Source organism: Notothenia rossii, assembly GCF_949606895.1.
Source record: "Notothenia rossii genome assembly, chromosome: 8".
Lineage (NCBI taxonomy): Eukaryota > Metazoa > Chordata > Actinopteri > Perciformes > Nototheniidae > Notothenia > Notothenia rossii.
This window is the reverse complement of record NC_136906.1, coordinates 16693522-16707655: the sequence shown is the minus strand read 5'-3', so window position 1 is coordinate 16707655 and position 14134 is coordinate 16693522. Positions and strand designations below refer to the sequence as shown.

At 41.0% G+C, this 14134-nt stretch overlaps 1 protein-coding gene across 1 annotated transcript in view; it reads right to left on the bottom strand.

The window, feature by feature from the left end:
- abca3b (ATP-binding cassette, sub-family A (ABC1), member 3b) overlaps nt 1-14134 on the bottom strand; it is a 44385-nt gene that overhangs the window by 1654 nt on the left and 28597 nt on the right. Inside the window, exons 32-37 of the mRNA XM_079643558.1 lie at nt 4231-4339; nt 2246-2408; nt 1918-2067; nt 1597-1757; nt 804-983; nt 585-726 (exon numbers count right to left, since the gene is read on the bottom strand). Of these exons, the coding sequence (XP_079499684.1) occupies nt 585-726; nt 804-983; nt 1597-1757; nt 1918-2067; nt 2246-2408; nt 4231-4339 (905 nt within the window). The remainder of the gene's footprint in view (nt 1-584; nt 727-803; nt 984-1596; nt 1758-1917; nt 2068-2245; nt 2409-4230; nt 4340-14134) is intronic.

Genomic DNA, 14134 nt, shown 5'->3' with positions numbered 1-14134 from the left:
TAACAGCATGGTAACATGACGCTCGTGCCTCGCCCCCCTCCTTTGCAGGGGGGCGTGGTCAGTTGCAGCTCATTTGCCACAGAATCAGCCCTTGCAAAAACAGGGCTGGAATACAGCAAATAGAGCGAAATGAGGCATGGCTAAAATGCATGATCTGTTTGGTATTTTGAAAAAAAAACTTCAGACATGTTTTATATAGGTATGGCCCTACAATATATATTTCAAATATAGCATGATAGGTCCACTTTAAGTAAGACTGGTATTCCCTGAAATAAAGCCTGCATAAAAACACAATCAACTCAAAAAAAGGTAAAAGCAAAAAAAAGGTTTCAAAAGGGTAGTGACTTAAGAGGGAGGCCTAAAACTACCGTACTCTTGTTATCTCCCGGAGGTTACTTACTTAGCTTTATTTCAATGCCTGCTACTTTCCCTTAAGTGGTTTCCAGCATATATGGTTTATCGTAATATATATTTGAACTTATATAATAATAACCTAATTTTAATCTATCTAAACTTTATTCATTTGATGGGTACCCACAGGTGAAAATACAAATACACGCCTACAAGCCTCATCTTTAATTTACCTTGTACATGCGGATATTTAGCCATAAGCAGCAAACCCCATCTCAGTGTAGTTGCTGTGGTGTCGGTACCAGCAGAAAACAGGTTGGTTATTGTAAATATCAAATTCTTCTCGTTGTAGTGACTGTCCTTCACACCAGAGTCCTGAGAGAAGCACCCACATATTGTTAAAAAATACAATGTTCTCTTTGTTTGATACATATGCAGCGAGGTTGTCTTACTTCGTCTTTCTCCTTCCGAATCAGAAAACAGTCGACAAGCCCTCTGCAGACGCTAGGGTTCAGAGTCTCTTTCAGATCTTTGACTAAAGCCTTGACATCTCTTATGGTCATCTCAACATTTCGTAAAAGCAGCTGACGGTTCTTTATCCAACTGAACAGCCTGGGAAACATGTTGTAGAGCTGTGAAAACAACAAAGATTAATGAAGAAAATGCACACCCAACATATATACTGTACAGTGTATTCAATGTTAAAGATGGGGTAGGTCATTTTGGAGAAACCAGCTCGAGTGAGCTGGACTTTGAAAATACAAAGACACTTAAGATATTTATTGCTATCGGGATGTTAAGAGCATTCCACGGAATATAACAAAAAGTGTATCTCGAGCCGGTTTCTCAAACGTACCTACCCCACCTTTAAGACACACCTGATCAGTTATTTGATACAGTAAAATAAAGGTCTCCCATCTCCATACCTTTAATTTCAATCATTCTTTTATTGTTTTGTCAGTTAAATGTTACCCTAAAGCAACTATTTAAGCTGATACTAGAATGATGCTCCACCCGCACCTTGTGTAAAGAGATAATGGATGTTTACCCAAACATACAACAACAGACAAATTTCTTACACCAACCAGCCCAAATCTGTATAAAAGACCTGAAGACAGTACTAAACCTTCTATTGGACTTTCTGCTAAAAGCTTATGGTGTTGACCATTTGCAAATATATTCAACAAAAGCTTTCATGTTGTCCCTAAATCATGTATTTTTCAACCGAAGCAGTATGAGGCCTACCTGGATTTGTGCAGTTCCAACAATGCATATGGACTGGTTGGCTCTTCTGACCATTTCCTTGAATCTGGGGTCAGTGTATTCGAATCTGCTGCCATACACGATAGAGGAGATGATATTGGATGTTGCATGATTCAACGGGCGCGCTGTATCAAATGGTTTCCCTGTAAAATTGCATTGAGAATACTGATATTATTAGCATTTCAGAACAAAACAAAGAGGGCAGACTTTTAATATTAAAATGAACCTCACTATGATTTGCCTTTGCTACAACAAAACTGTAAAACATGGGTGATGAATAAAAAAATGCTTTTTACTCCATACCTTTGTGATCTTCAAACATTTGGGTTAGATGGTGGCATTCCTCTAGGATTTTTTGCTCCGCTATTCTTTTGCCCATGCCAAAGTCTCTCAGGGTGCTGAGGGCAAAACGTCTCAGCTCTTTCCATGATTCTCCATTTGCAAACAGGATTCCTTTTAAACATGACATGCATGTTAAATATAATCAGTAGTAGTCATGTCTGTATTATTCAACACAATATTCAAGTTTGATTTGACTCACAACAAATAAATGGTAGGTATTATCACTACAATGTTTTTTCTATTGTTTGAAAGATACTGTATATTAAAGATTATGTAAAGGTGATCCTACCGTGACCTTCATTCATGTCATAAAAAGTAGGGGAGATTTCTCTTTCACCAAACTCTTCTGCATTGCTGACCAGAGCCTCCTTTACTGACTTGTATCCAGCCAGCACCACTACTTTATTGGTTCCAAAGTATACCGTAAACACAGACCCATATTTCTTTGAAAGCTGTCAAAAGATGTAAAAAAAAATTGAGATGGCATCAGTAAAACATGTTTTGCATGACCTGCAAGTGAATCACTAAAACTGTAGCGGCCAAAATCATATAGAAATAAAACTGATAAATAACTTCAAATAACACTGCCGCTGAGGCACTAGTTAGCGGAACTTACGCAGGTTAATGATCCAGGTCTAGACAAGAGTATCCGTTTGTGCATTTCATTATGATCCAATATCATTCAAGAGGTTTCCTATGGTTTGTTCCTTAAAGGTGGGGTAGGTAAGTTTGAGAAACCGGCTCGAGATACACTTTTTGTTATATTCCATGGAATGCTCTTAACATCCCGATAGCAATGAATATCTTAAGCGCTTTGACAAAAAATCCATAAAAAAATGTCATCTGTGGAAGTCGTAGCGCTGTAAAAAGCACGACCAACCATCTGAGCCGGCCCAGCTAAAATAACTGGATGGCCTACCTGCCTGTCAGCCTTCCATCTGTGCACAAACTTATCTCGTGACCTCATTGGTCATGTGCGCGTTCGTGTGTGTTGGAGGAGGGGCTCTGTAAGGAAGTGGCAGATTTCTTCCGGTTGTGTATTTTCAAATTCTAGCCACTCGAGCTGTTTTCTCCAAAATTACCTACCCCACCTTTAATGCTTAAGCCTTTCCTATGGCTTTCCTTTCTGTTGGCTGGAAAACCCTGGTAACAAAACTGTTTGTCTACTAGTGCTCTGGCTCCCACCACCACCTTTCTCCAATATACAATTACACCAGGTGCTCTAATCACTAGTGATGGCAGTTTGACACTGAAGCTTCGAACGGAGCTTCAACCCTGGACTTCCTATTCCATAGAAGCAGTGCTTCGAAGCTTGCTCCAAATCACGTGACATGTGACGTCCGAAGCAGCAACTGCTTCAAATCACGTGACATGTGACGTCCGAAGCAGCAACTGCTTCATTTCCTGAATAAATCAACTCACTGGTTCGCCGTCCAATCAGGTGATTCAATGCACGGCCTCGTCTCGATTCTGACAGGTGACAGGTTGAAACAGTATCAAATTTGAGCGCATCAACACTTTATAACCGTTCTAAACAATGCGCAATGTGTGGGTTGTTGTCGTAGTTTGCATTGTTGCTGTTGAGTTGTTGTTGGCATTGCATTGGATCATTATAGAGCAAGCCAGGAAGAAAAATAGGTCGTTCTGGCTCGTGAAACACTTCGAAATGTGGAGAAGTTGTGAACAAAAACACAATGAGTAATATAAAAACACTTCGATTGTCTAAGGAATTGATAGCCCAGTGGATAGAGCCGGCAGCCAGGATGTGGCGATATCCTCCGCAGCTGGTTCAAAGCTCAAAATAGTTAAACTTTTAATCATTGCTTTTCAACTTTAATACTTTGATAATTGATAAAAGGCCCTCTCCGCCCCAAAAAATGTTAAGCACTCCCTAGCCTCTTCTCAATAACCCAATACACACTATTATCAATCTTTAATTGCAAATAGAACATGATATTCAGTCTTAGTGTGTGTGTGTGTCTCGAATAACTGAAGCTTCAAGAAATGAACCTATTTCCGACACAATTGTCCAAGTGGTTCGACGCTTCATTCAAAGCTTCATTTTGCCATCACTACTAATCACCCAGTGCCCAAACATAACTTCAAAAATAAAAGCATAGAAACTACTTTAACTTATGACAATAATGGGCTACATTTACAATAAACACTATAAACGGCAAAAAAATAAATGTTTAAGTATTACATAATATAAAGAGATATATAGCTCCAACAACAACAACTGTATCAAAATGGATTTGCTTTAGGATAGCTCACCTCACAGAGGGTTTTGTAGGGTCTCTTGAGATCAAGCTGCAACAGGTTACCAAGCAGGGGAAGAGGCCTCGGTCCCGGGGGCCCCTTCCCTATTTCCTTGGTGATTAAACTACTGGATACAAGATAGAGAATGAGCAGGAGAGCCACCAACCCCAACAAAGTGGTGGGATTAGAGAAAAGGATGAGAACAAAATCGTGCCAAAGAGACATTTGTTCTGCTGTTGACATTGCTTAGCCCTGCAGATAACACCGTGGTGTTCACGCTCCTCATGCAAGCACAAATCATGTGGAATGTTGAAGACTGAGCTTAACGGAGAATTACGGGCTGGTCCCCGCCCAAGAGGACGGTGTTTGTGGCACAGATCCAATCCTGGCAGTCAAAGCAGGAGGACTTGTTTTAAAACCTCAGTGGACCCCTCCCACCATGGGATTCTTAACATTTATGAAACTATTAATGTTCCATACCCTTTTAACGGGAAAAAACTCCGCTAACTGACAATATGAACAATTTTTAGCTAAAATAAAACACAAGAGTAATACCAGGCCTTTGAGTTAGCACGGAGCGAAAAAATGCTAACTAATGCTAACGGACTTTTGCACAGCACTCACGGTAGAAATGCCCTTATTACTTATCGTAACTGCACAAACAAGATATCCGATTAAAGCTGAGACTCAACAGATTCCACACATGTAATGTCATCACTGTACGACCCCGAATTCGTGGAGCTATCAGCCAGAAAAGAGAAAGTAAAAAACATCCGGTTTCAAAAATATTACAATAATTACGTCTTACCTTTTTAGATTTGTTTGCAGTAGGCCTACCCATAAGGAGCTGTACAAATGCTGCAGTTTTTGCGAGGCTGTGTCTTTAGTTGAAAGCCCAGTGGCGATCTGCTCATCTCTCATCGAAATAATATGCTACAAAGGGGCGGACTGGCCATCTGTGTGTTGAACTTTCCTGTCGGCTCCCAGACCGTAGTCGAGGAGGGCAGAAGCAACAAGCTTCAGGTTCAATAACCCACTTTAGCTTAAATGACTGGAGAGAGGCGAGCTCTTCTTGGGAGGACGTTGCATTTATTTAGCTGTTCTTCTGTTTCACAAAATACATCACAGACCTCTGTTTTTCTGCTTCCTCGTTTCACTTCCAGAAACATACACACGTTCCCTCACTGTCGCTCTACCATCCACAAACACACATGCACAAGCCACACCCCTCTTTCTCTCTCTCTTAAAGGGACAGCGATCTCATCTCACTCTGCATGACCCTAATATCATAACTTGTGTGTTCTGGAGAATCACAGAACGGACGATCGTCCTTATTATTATTATTATTATGCCGTTTAAACCAATTATTTAAATGTTTTGTCAAATTCTGCATCATAAGTTGCGCTGACAGGTCCACACACTGCTTCCCCGCAGCGAGGCTCCCCTCGCCCTCCTGCTGATAGTTGGCGAGCGTCAAGCTCCTCAACCCCCCCCCCCATAACAATTTGTTTCTTCATATCAAAAAGGTTGCCGACCCCTGCTCTACGCAGTGTTTACTACGTAAGGAAGCAGGAATTGCAGGACCCAGAGCGCACGGAGCACAGAGCGGACAGCAGATAACAGAGTATGTTGTTTTTTGTTTTTTTTCCACAACAGTTGTATTTGGATGGAATGAATACCTATAGTGATAATTCAAAGTAATAAAAATGATTTTTACAGTGAAAAAGGTCAAATGGAACTGATGGTTCCCAAATTACCCAGAGGTGAGTCCGCCTGGACTTTATTTTTCTAAACCTCTCTAAAAAGGTCAAATTTAACTTGTTTTGCATCAATCTTGATACAGGGTACTTATTATATGTTATAGTTTGGATTTACTTTAAAATAAAAACATCTATATTGATTCTGACACTTCTACATCCAACTCACAGATGTAACTTGCTTTGAGAGAAAAGATGATTAATTTACCCCTTTTAGAAGTGAAGATAAAGTCTTTGTTGTGTTAGTGGCATTTTCGAGCCTGAAACCTGAAAAACAGGCTCAGGGCTTAAGAGGTTTTAATTGGAGATTAATGTTTTGGAGGCTGAAGACTTAACCCTTGTGTTATGTTCACATTTCGCACCCTTTGGTAATGTTCGGGTCAAATTGACCCGGGACATATTTCAGGGTTTAAAAGAAATACAGAACTAAATTCAACATGCACAATTCCTTATATATATTGTCTTTAACTCATTCCCCAACAATATAAATGAAATATATGATTAGTTTTTGAAAATATATCTTTGCTAGATCAAATTTAACAATGGAAGTGTACGGAGCCCCCTAGGGGTAATGGAGAAGGAAAAAAAAAGTATTTGAAAAAAAAAAAAAAAGGTTTTGCGAGATCTCGCAAAACCCCGTTGCAGTTTGTAAACGGTCCCTAAGCAATCCTCTCCCTCCTCAAGCTCTAATTGTGAACAATCCTTGATGTTTAGCTCGGATGACGGCACGTATCGAACTGTTCTGATAAAAACGACTCTGTAGCTAGTTGTCTACCTTGCTATGATTGTAAAGTCATGTTGTTTGTATTTTTACAACGTTATGTTCATGAGTTATTGATCCGCGAAATTCGAATCTGTCAATAACTCAGCTCAGAGGGACGTGCATGTCCCCTCGCTCTGAGTGTTCTCTTGAGGTGTCTTCACTTATGTGAAACCCTTTATATATAAAGTCTTTGTGTGAAACCCGTGCCTATTGCCAAGCACTGATGTTATATATTTATATTTAAGGCCAAGCTCAAAGTAAAATCGATGAACCGCTCCATTGTTGTGGTTTCTGTGTTGCCGTAGCAGCCGAACTGGCCAGGAAGTACATTGAGCTAAATGCAAAGTATTGCGAGATCTCGCAAAACATTTATTTTTTCTTCAAATAATTTTTTTCTTCTTCTCCATGTCCCCTAGTGGGCTCCGTAGAACGGTCCATCGTTTTTTGTGATACAAATTTAATTTGTTAAAATAATAAAAAAATACACAAACTAGGTTTACATTTTGCTCATGCTTTTCTCGGAAAAATGTAAATGAAACATCTTTTTCATTAATGTTTATTATTTTTAATCTGTCATATAATAATCAAAGCCCTGAAGGAAATAAAGCAATTTAACAGCAACTGAAACACAAGAACCACACATCCAAAAGTATTTGGCTGTGAAATATATAGAGATGATGAAACATCCATATAAATGACATAGAACAGATATAAACACAAAGCATATAAAAACAATTAACAGTCACTATTCATAAAATACAGTATATCCGAAAAATATATTGATGAAGTGATGCTGCAGAACATCATGTGAGTCAATGGGCAAGTCCGTTTAGGAAACACATGATGTACAGAAGTTCTTCGTGTGTATAGCACAGATGTACTTGTTGCAGTTGCTGCATAGTCTGTGTCAGTAACATGTATTAGTTCAGAAATTGTTTTCACCACATCTCCTAACAATGGAACACACACACACACACACACACACACACACACACACACACACACACACACACACACACACACACACACACACACACACACACACACACACACACACACACACACACACACACACACACACACACACACACACACACACACACACACACACACACACACACACACACACACACACACACACACACACACACACACACACACACACACACACACACACACACACACACACACACACTTCCTGGAGACCTATCCTAACCTTAACCAACAAATGCCTAACCCTAACCCTAACCAAGTCTTCACCCTAAAATTAATGATTCCCTTCATGGGGACCTCCATTTTGTCACCATGAGGGAGGTGAGTCCCCACACTAGACTGTGTAAACAGATTTAGGTCCCCACAAGTATAGTAATGCTAGGCCACTGTTAAGCATATTTGTATAATAACAAAGTTATGTTTCAGTTCATGTGTATGACATCAGAATGTGCCTGAAACGTGGTGATGCTAATGAGCATGTGCAGATACAATAAACGGTCCGTACTCCAGGCCAAACTGAGCGATGTGGTCGTGTGTTTTTTCTGTCCGTTAGCATACTTACAAACTACTTTAGCTGACTGCAAACGTGGAGACTTCTGCTGAATATAATGTCTCACGCAACAGGTTATTGGCCCAGTCAAGGAGGCCAAAGGTGGTTTAAGTTGTTATTCAACGGTGACGAGAAAAACTTTGAGTTATGGGAGACGAGGTTTTTGGCGCACATGGAACTGCGCGGCCTCAGTGAAGTTATCCTGGAAGAGCCAGCGATAGACTACAACGACGAACAAGCACTTGAAGAAGACGCAACAAAGAATGCAAAAGCATATGCTGAATTAGTGCAGTGTCTAGATAATACGAGTTTATCACTCGTATTATGAGAGACGTGAAACGAGATGGAAAAAGAGCGTTGGCAATACTCCGAGAGCACTACGCAGGAAAGGACAAACCACGAGTCGTGAGCCTGTACTGTGAACTCTCTTCTCTCCACAAAGCAAGCAACGAGACTGTTACTGATTATATTATTCGAGCGGAGACTATATTCACGTCTTTGAGAAGGGCCGAAGAAAATATCAGTGACGGGTTGCAGATTGCCATGGTAGTGAAGGGGTTACCGGACTAACTCATTGAGTCGTGGCTGAACCTATCTCTGCGGTCCTGCCAGACTCTCACCATACTACTTCCCTGATGGCTCCCACAAGATTGCTGACATCCTCGTGGATTCATCTTCTTATTATAGACACATGCATTTCCAAACATTTGGACTACCTATGTTATAAATGTATTATCTTTTCGATTTACACACGGCATCTATTGCACGTCTGTCCGTCCTGGGAGAGGGATCCCTCCTCTGTTGCTCTCCCTGAGGTTTCTCCCATGTTCCCCTTTAAACTGTGGGTTTTCTCTGGAAGTTTTTCCTTGTACGATTTGAGGGTCTAAGGACAGAGGGTGTCGTATTGTCATACTGATATTCTGTACACACTGTGAAGACCACTGAGACAAATGTAACATTTGTGATATTGGGCTATATAAATAAACATTGATTGATTGATTGATTCAACCCGTTTATCGTGCACGTCACTCAAACCAACGACCGTCTAACGTTTGGTGAGTTCAAAGCTAAACTGCGGAGCTATGAGAGCACTGACAAATATAGGACGAGTGACATGAATGCAGACGAGGACGGCGTTATGAGGACTAGCGGGGCTGGACACGGAAAGATGGGGCATATGGCTAGGACATGCACTAACGAGATCCAAACGAGGCGAGAGGACCGACGGTGGGACACGCCACACCGAGGCAGAGGGCTGGGCCGTGATCAGGTGAAGAAGGCAGACTTTTTCAAAATAAGTGACTGTCAAAATCAAGTAAGAAATAAGAGAGCTCTTATTGTCGACTGTGGTGCCACGACACACATGATTAATGACCCGGCAAAGCTTAAGACAATCGATAAGAGCTTTAGACCCGAGGATGATGTGATAGAGCTGGCAGATGGAAAGAAAACGACTGGGATGGCGAAGATGAGAGGAGAAGCCGAAGTTGTTCTGCTCGACAGCGAGGGACGGCAAGTGAAAACGAGGCTCAAACGAGCGCTTTACATCCCATCTTTTCCACAGGACATTTTCTCTGTGAAAGCAGCGACAGCCAGCGGAGCTGAGGTCCGCTTCAAGGACGGTGATGATAGGCTGATTCATCAGAATGGTACCAAGTTTAAAATGGATGTGTAGGCTATAGTAGGCTATATTACCTTAGCACAGTAGAGGATGAAAATACTGATGATGTTTGTAATGGTTGTCATGACATCCAGACATGGCATAGAATACTTGGTCATTGTAATTTTGAGGATGTGTCTAAAATTGAGAAAGTGGTTAAAGGTATGTCGATCAAAGGGAAACATGACATGTCTAACCAGAACTGTGAAATACGTACGCAGGGAAAATGTACTCAAAGCATAAACAGGCAGGCAGATGCAAAAGCTAAGACAGTACTAGAGATAGTACATACAGACCTATGCGGTCCAATAGAACCAGCAGATAAAGACGGGTACAGATATGCAATAGCATTTACTGATGATTATAGTGGGATGATTCTTCCCTACTTTATCAAAGTAAAGAGTGATACAGCAAAAGCTACTGAAAAATGAATAGCTTATACTGCTCCATATGGACACATTAAGTGCATAAGATCTGACAACGGTACTGAATTTACCGGGCATGAGTTTCAAACTTTACTTAGAACGAAAGGGATACGGCACGAGACAAGTGCCCCATACTCACCTCACCAGAACGGTACTGCCGAGAGAGGTTGGAGGACCTTATTTGAGATGTCACGATGCATGCTATTAGAGAGTAACCTCCCAAAGCAGTTATGGACATATGCTGTACAAACAGCTGCAGTAACAGGTGTTACTGTAAGCGTCTAGAGCAGACACCACCGCGTTTTTACTGGCAAAACACCCAACTTGTCCAACATGAAAATATTTGGCTCTGAATGCTACGGGTATAAGCAGGATAAGAAGAAGCTAGATTCTAGATGTGCGAAGGGTATTTTTGTAGGATACGACAAATATAGCCCAGCATTCCAAGTATTTTATCCTGAGACAGGGAAAGTCCTGAAACATAGGCTGGTAAAATGTATCAAAAAGAGTAGCGCAGATAATCAGACTCAGACAAATCATTATATGGATGATGACACTTATGGAGAAACTATTCCCACAACACCAGCAGGGACAAAAATGGTGAACCAGAATCAGAGAGAGCCTAATGTGGGTGTACAGTCCTATAGTGAGGAGAATATTGAGGCTAGTCAGATCCAGACAGATGGTACTCAAAGAGAACAGGGAGAGAGTGCACGACACTATCCCACTAGACTAGACAAAGAAACACTCCAGAATATTTAATGGAGTATCAGTGTAAGGCTGATTGTAATGATGAAGGTGAAAATGTAGATTATTTCTACAGGGTTGCTTGTGACGTACCCAAAACATACATGCAGGCTGTCGGCTCAAATAAATAAAAAATGTGGGCTGATGCAATGACAGAGGAGATACACTCTTTAACAGAGAATGAGACCTTCAGTCTGACCACACTGCCAAAGGGCAAGCAAGCAGTGGGAGGTCGTTGGGTATACGCAGTAAAGGAAAGCCCAGACGGATCTGAGATTTTTAAAGGCAGATATGTAGCTAAAGGCTATAGTCAAGTAGAGGGAATTGATTACAAGGAAACCTTTTCACCGACAGCAAATATGACTTCTGTACGTACATTGATGCAGGTGGCTATAAAGGAGGATCTTATCCTGCACCAAATGGATGTGAAGACAGCTTATCTCCATGCACCAATAGACTGCAAGTTATATATGGAACAGCCCGAAGGTTTTGAGGCAAAATCTAAAACAGGGGAACACTTAGTGTGCAAACTCAACAAGTCATTGTATGGTTTAAAGCAATCCGGGCGAAACTGGAACAAGTTACTGCATGATCATCTTACAGAGAATGGGTTTTTGCAAAATTATGCTGATCATTGTGTCTACAGAAAAGAGTCTGAGAAAGAAAAAGTTATTCTGTTGATATGGGTAGATGACCTACTTATAGCGGCCAATAACAACGGCTCACTCAGTGATGTCAAAGAGATGTTGAAGAGGAAGTTTAAAATGAAAGATTTGGGGGAACTTAAACACTTCCTAGGTATCGACTTTACACAGAGTGAGGGGGAGATCAAAATGAGCCAAAAGAGACACATAGCAAAGATGCTAGAGAGGTTTGGCATGTCAGAGTGCAAACCAAGGTCAACTCCATGCGAGCAAAAGTTACATTTTGACAATGAGGGTGAAGTTATCGATTCAACAGGATACAGAGAGATAGTAGGTAGCTTGATATACATTATGACATGTACTAGACCTGATCTGAGCTGGATTGTGAGTAAACTATCACAACACTTAGCAGAACCAAAACAACTGTTGAGGTATCTAAAGGGTACAATAGACCAAGAGCTACATTACAAGAAAAGTGAGGAAAGCCTAAAGCTTGAGGGATACAGTGATGCTGATTGGGCAGCTGATCAAAATGATAGGAGAAGCACAACTGGATATTGTTTCAGCTTAACTGAAAATGGTCCAGTTATATCCTGGAAAAGTAGGAAGCATCCAACAGTGGCGCTATCGACCTGTGAAGCCGAGTACATGGCATTAGCGGCTACTACTCAAGAGAGCATGTACCTTGTACAGTTATTAAAAGGGGTAGACCGTAATGGCCCACATGTACCAGTGAAGATATACGAGGGCAACTAGGGAGCAATAGCTCTATCCAAAAACCCTGTATCCAGACAGAGAAGCAAGCATGTAGACATCAAATACCATTTTGTACGATCTGGACATGCTGAGGGGAAGATATCTATTACATATTGTCCTACTGCAGATATGATGTCCTAACCAAGCCGTTGACAAAGGCAACATTTGACAAGTTCAAAGGGTATTTGTTTGGGGAGTAATGTAAATTGCAGGTATAAAAATTGAACACTGCTAGAGAACTTTTTGTTTTGTTTATTTTGATTCTGTGTACCACTGTAGAGTTATCAACATGTCTTTGAGTGGGAGTGTTAAGCATATTTGTATAATAACAAAGTCATGTTTCAGTTCATGTGTATGACATCATCAGAATGTGCCTGAAACTGAAACGTGGTGATGCTAATGAGCCTGCGCAGATACAATAAACGGTCCGTACTCCAGGCCTAACTCTGAGAAATGTGGTCGGGTGCTTTTTCTGCCCGTTAGCATACTTACAAACTACTTTGGCTGACTGCAAACGTGGAGACTTCTGCTGAATATAATGTCTCACGCAACAGCCACACACACAGTCAAATTCTGAGTTTACCTCCACATTATCCTCATCTTCAGAAATGTCTTCCTGTTCCACTTCACCGTGTTCTTCTAATGCATTCCACTCACTCTCATCCATTATTAGCTCCAAGGCTCTCTGAGCAGAATATCTTTTGGCTATTTTGCTGGTAGATAATTGTAGTTCTGCACTATACACTGTAATGTGAGGTTATGTCTCTGTTTAGTCCCTCCTCCGGCGTGCAGGTGCGAGGGGGACAGTGCGAGAAAACGTAAAATGTTTATACATTTATGGAAGATCTAAAATGTTTATAACGTTCTAGGATAGTTTTGTGTACACACTACAACGGGTAAAGATCAAGGGAAAACAGGATCAAACAGCTTCTCTATGCACGCGCGCGCGTGCGTGCGTGTGCGTGCGCGCGTTTGTGTCTCTTTAGTTAATGTGTTTCTTTCTCTGTCTGTTTGTCCTGTCTGGGTCAGATTGACCGAACCTCTTATGAAGGACATAAATGCGGGTGGGCATTTTTTCATAAGTGGAAAAAAATAAAAACAATTCCACATGTCCTTCACAATTAATAAGCCCCCGGCGAGTTTCAGGTTGAACGAAAAATATCCTTATATTTGTTTTATTAATTGAAAATCGGGTCAATTTGAAGGGTCGGAGGGTTTGACTGGTCTGTAAACATACGTCTGTTTACCAATGATTGGCAGGGTAGAGTGAGGATATCTTGCAATAGGTTAACCTACACAAAGAATTAAAGAGGAAACTGCAGGCCACTAACAAGAAGAATGAGGCCATAAAGGGACGGAGGCAGTGTTGCCAGATCTCGTGAGAGACGCAAGCAAACAGTAACATGGAAGCCCTCAAAACGAGTTGGGAATAACAAAAACTCATATACAAAATGTGTAGGCTACGAATGCATTTTCCTTAACTAATTAAAGAAGTTGAAAAACGTGAGGACTTGATAAATCAACTATTTAATGTGGATGCGACGAATTCAAGGTTCATATTAGGAACCGGGAGAGGGGGTTAATATTCCAAGGAAAACTCACGTGGCCTTGGTAGTCTGATTAG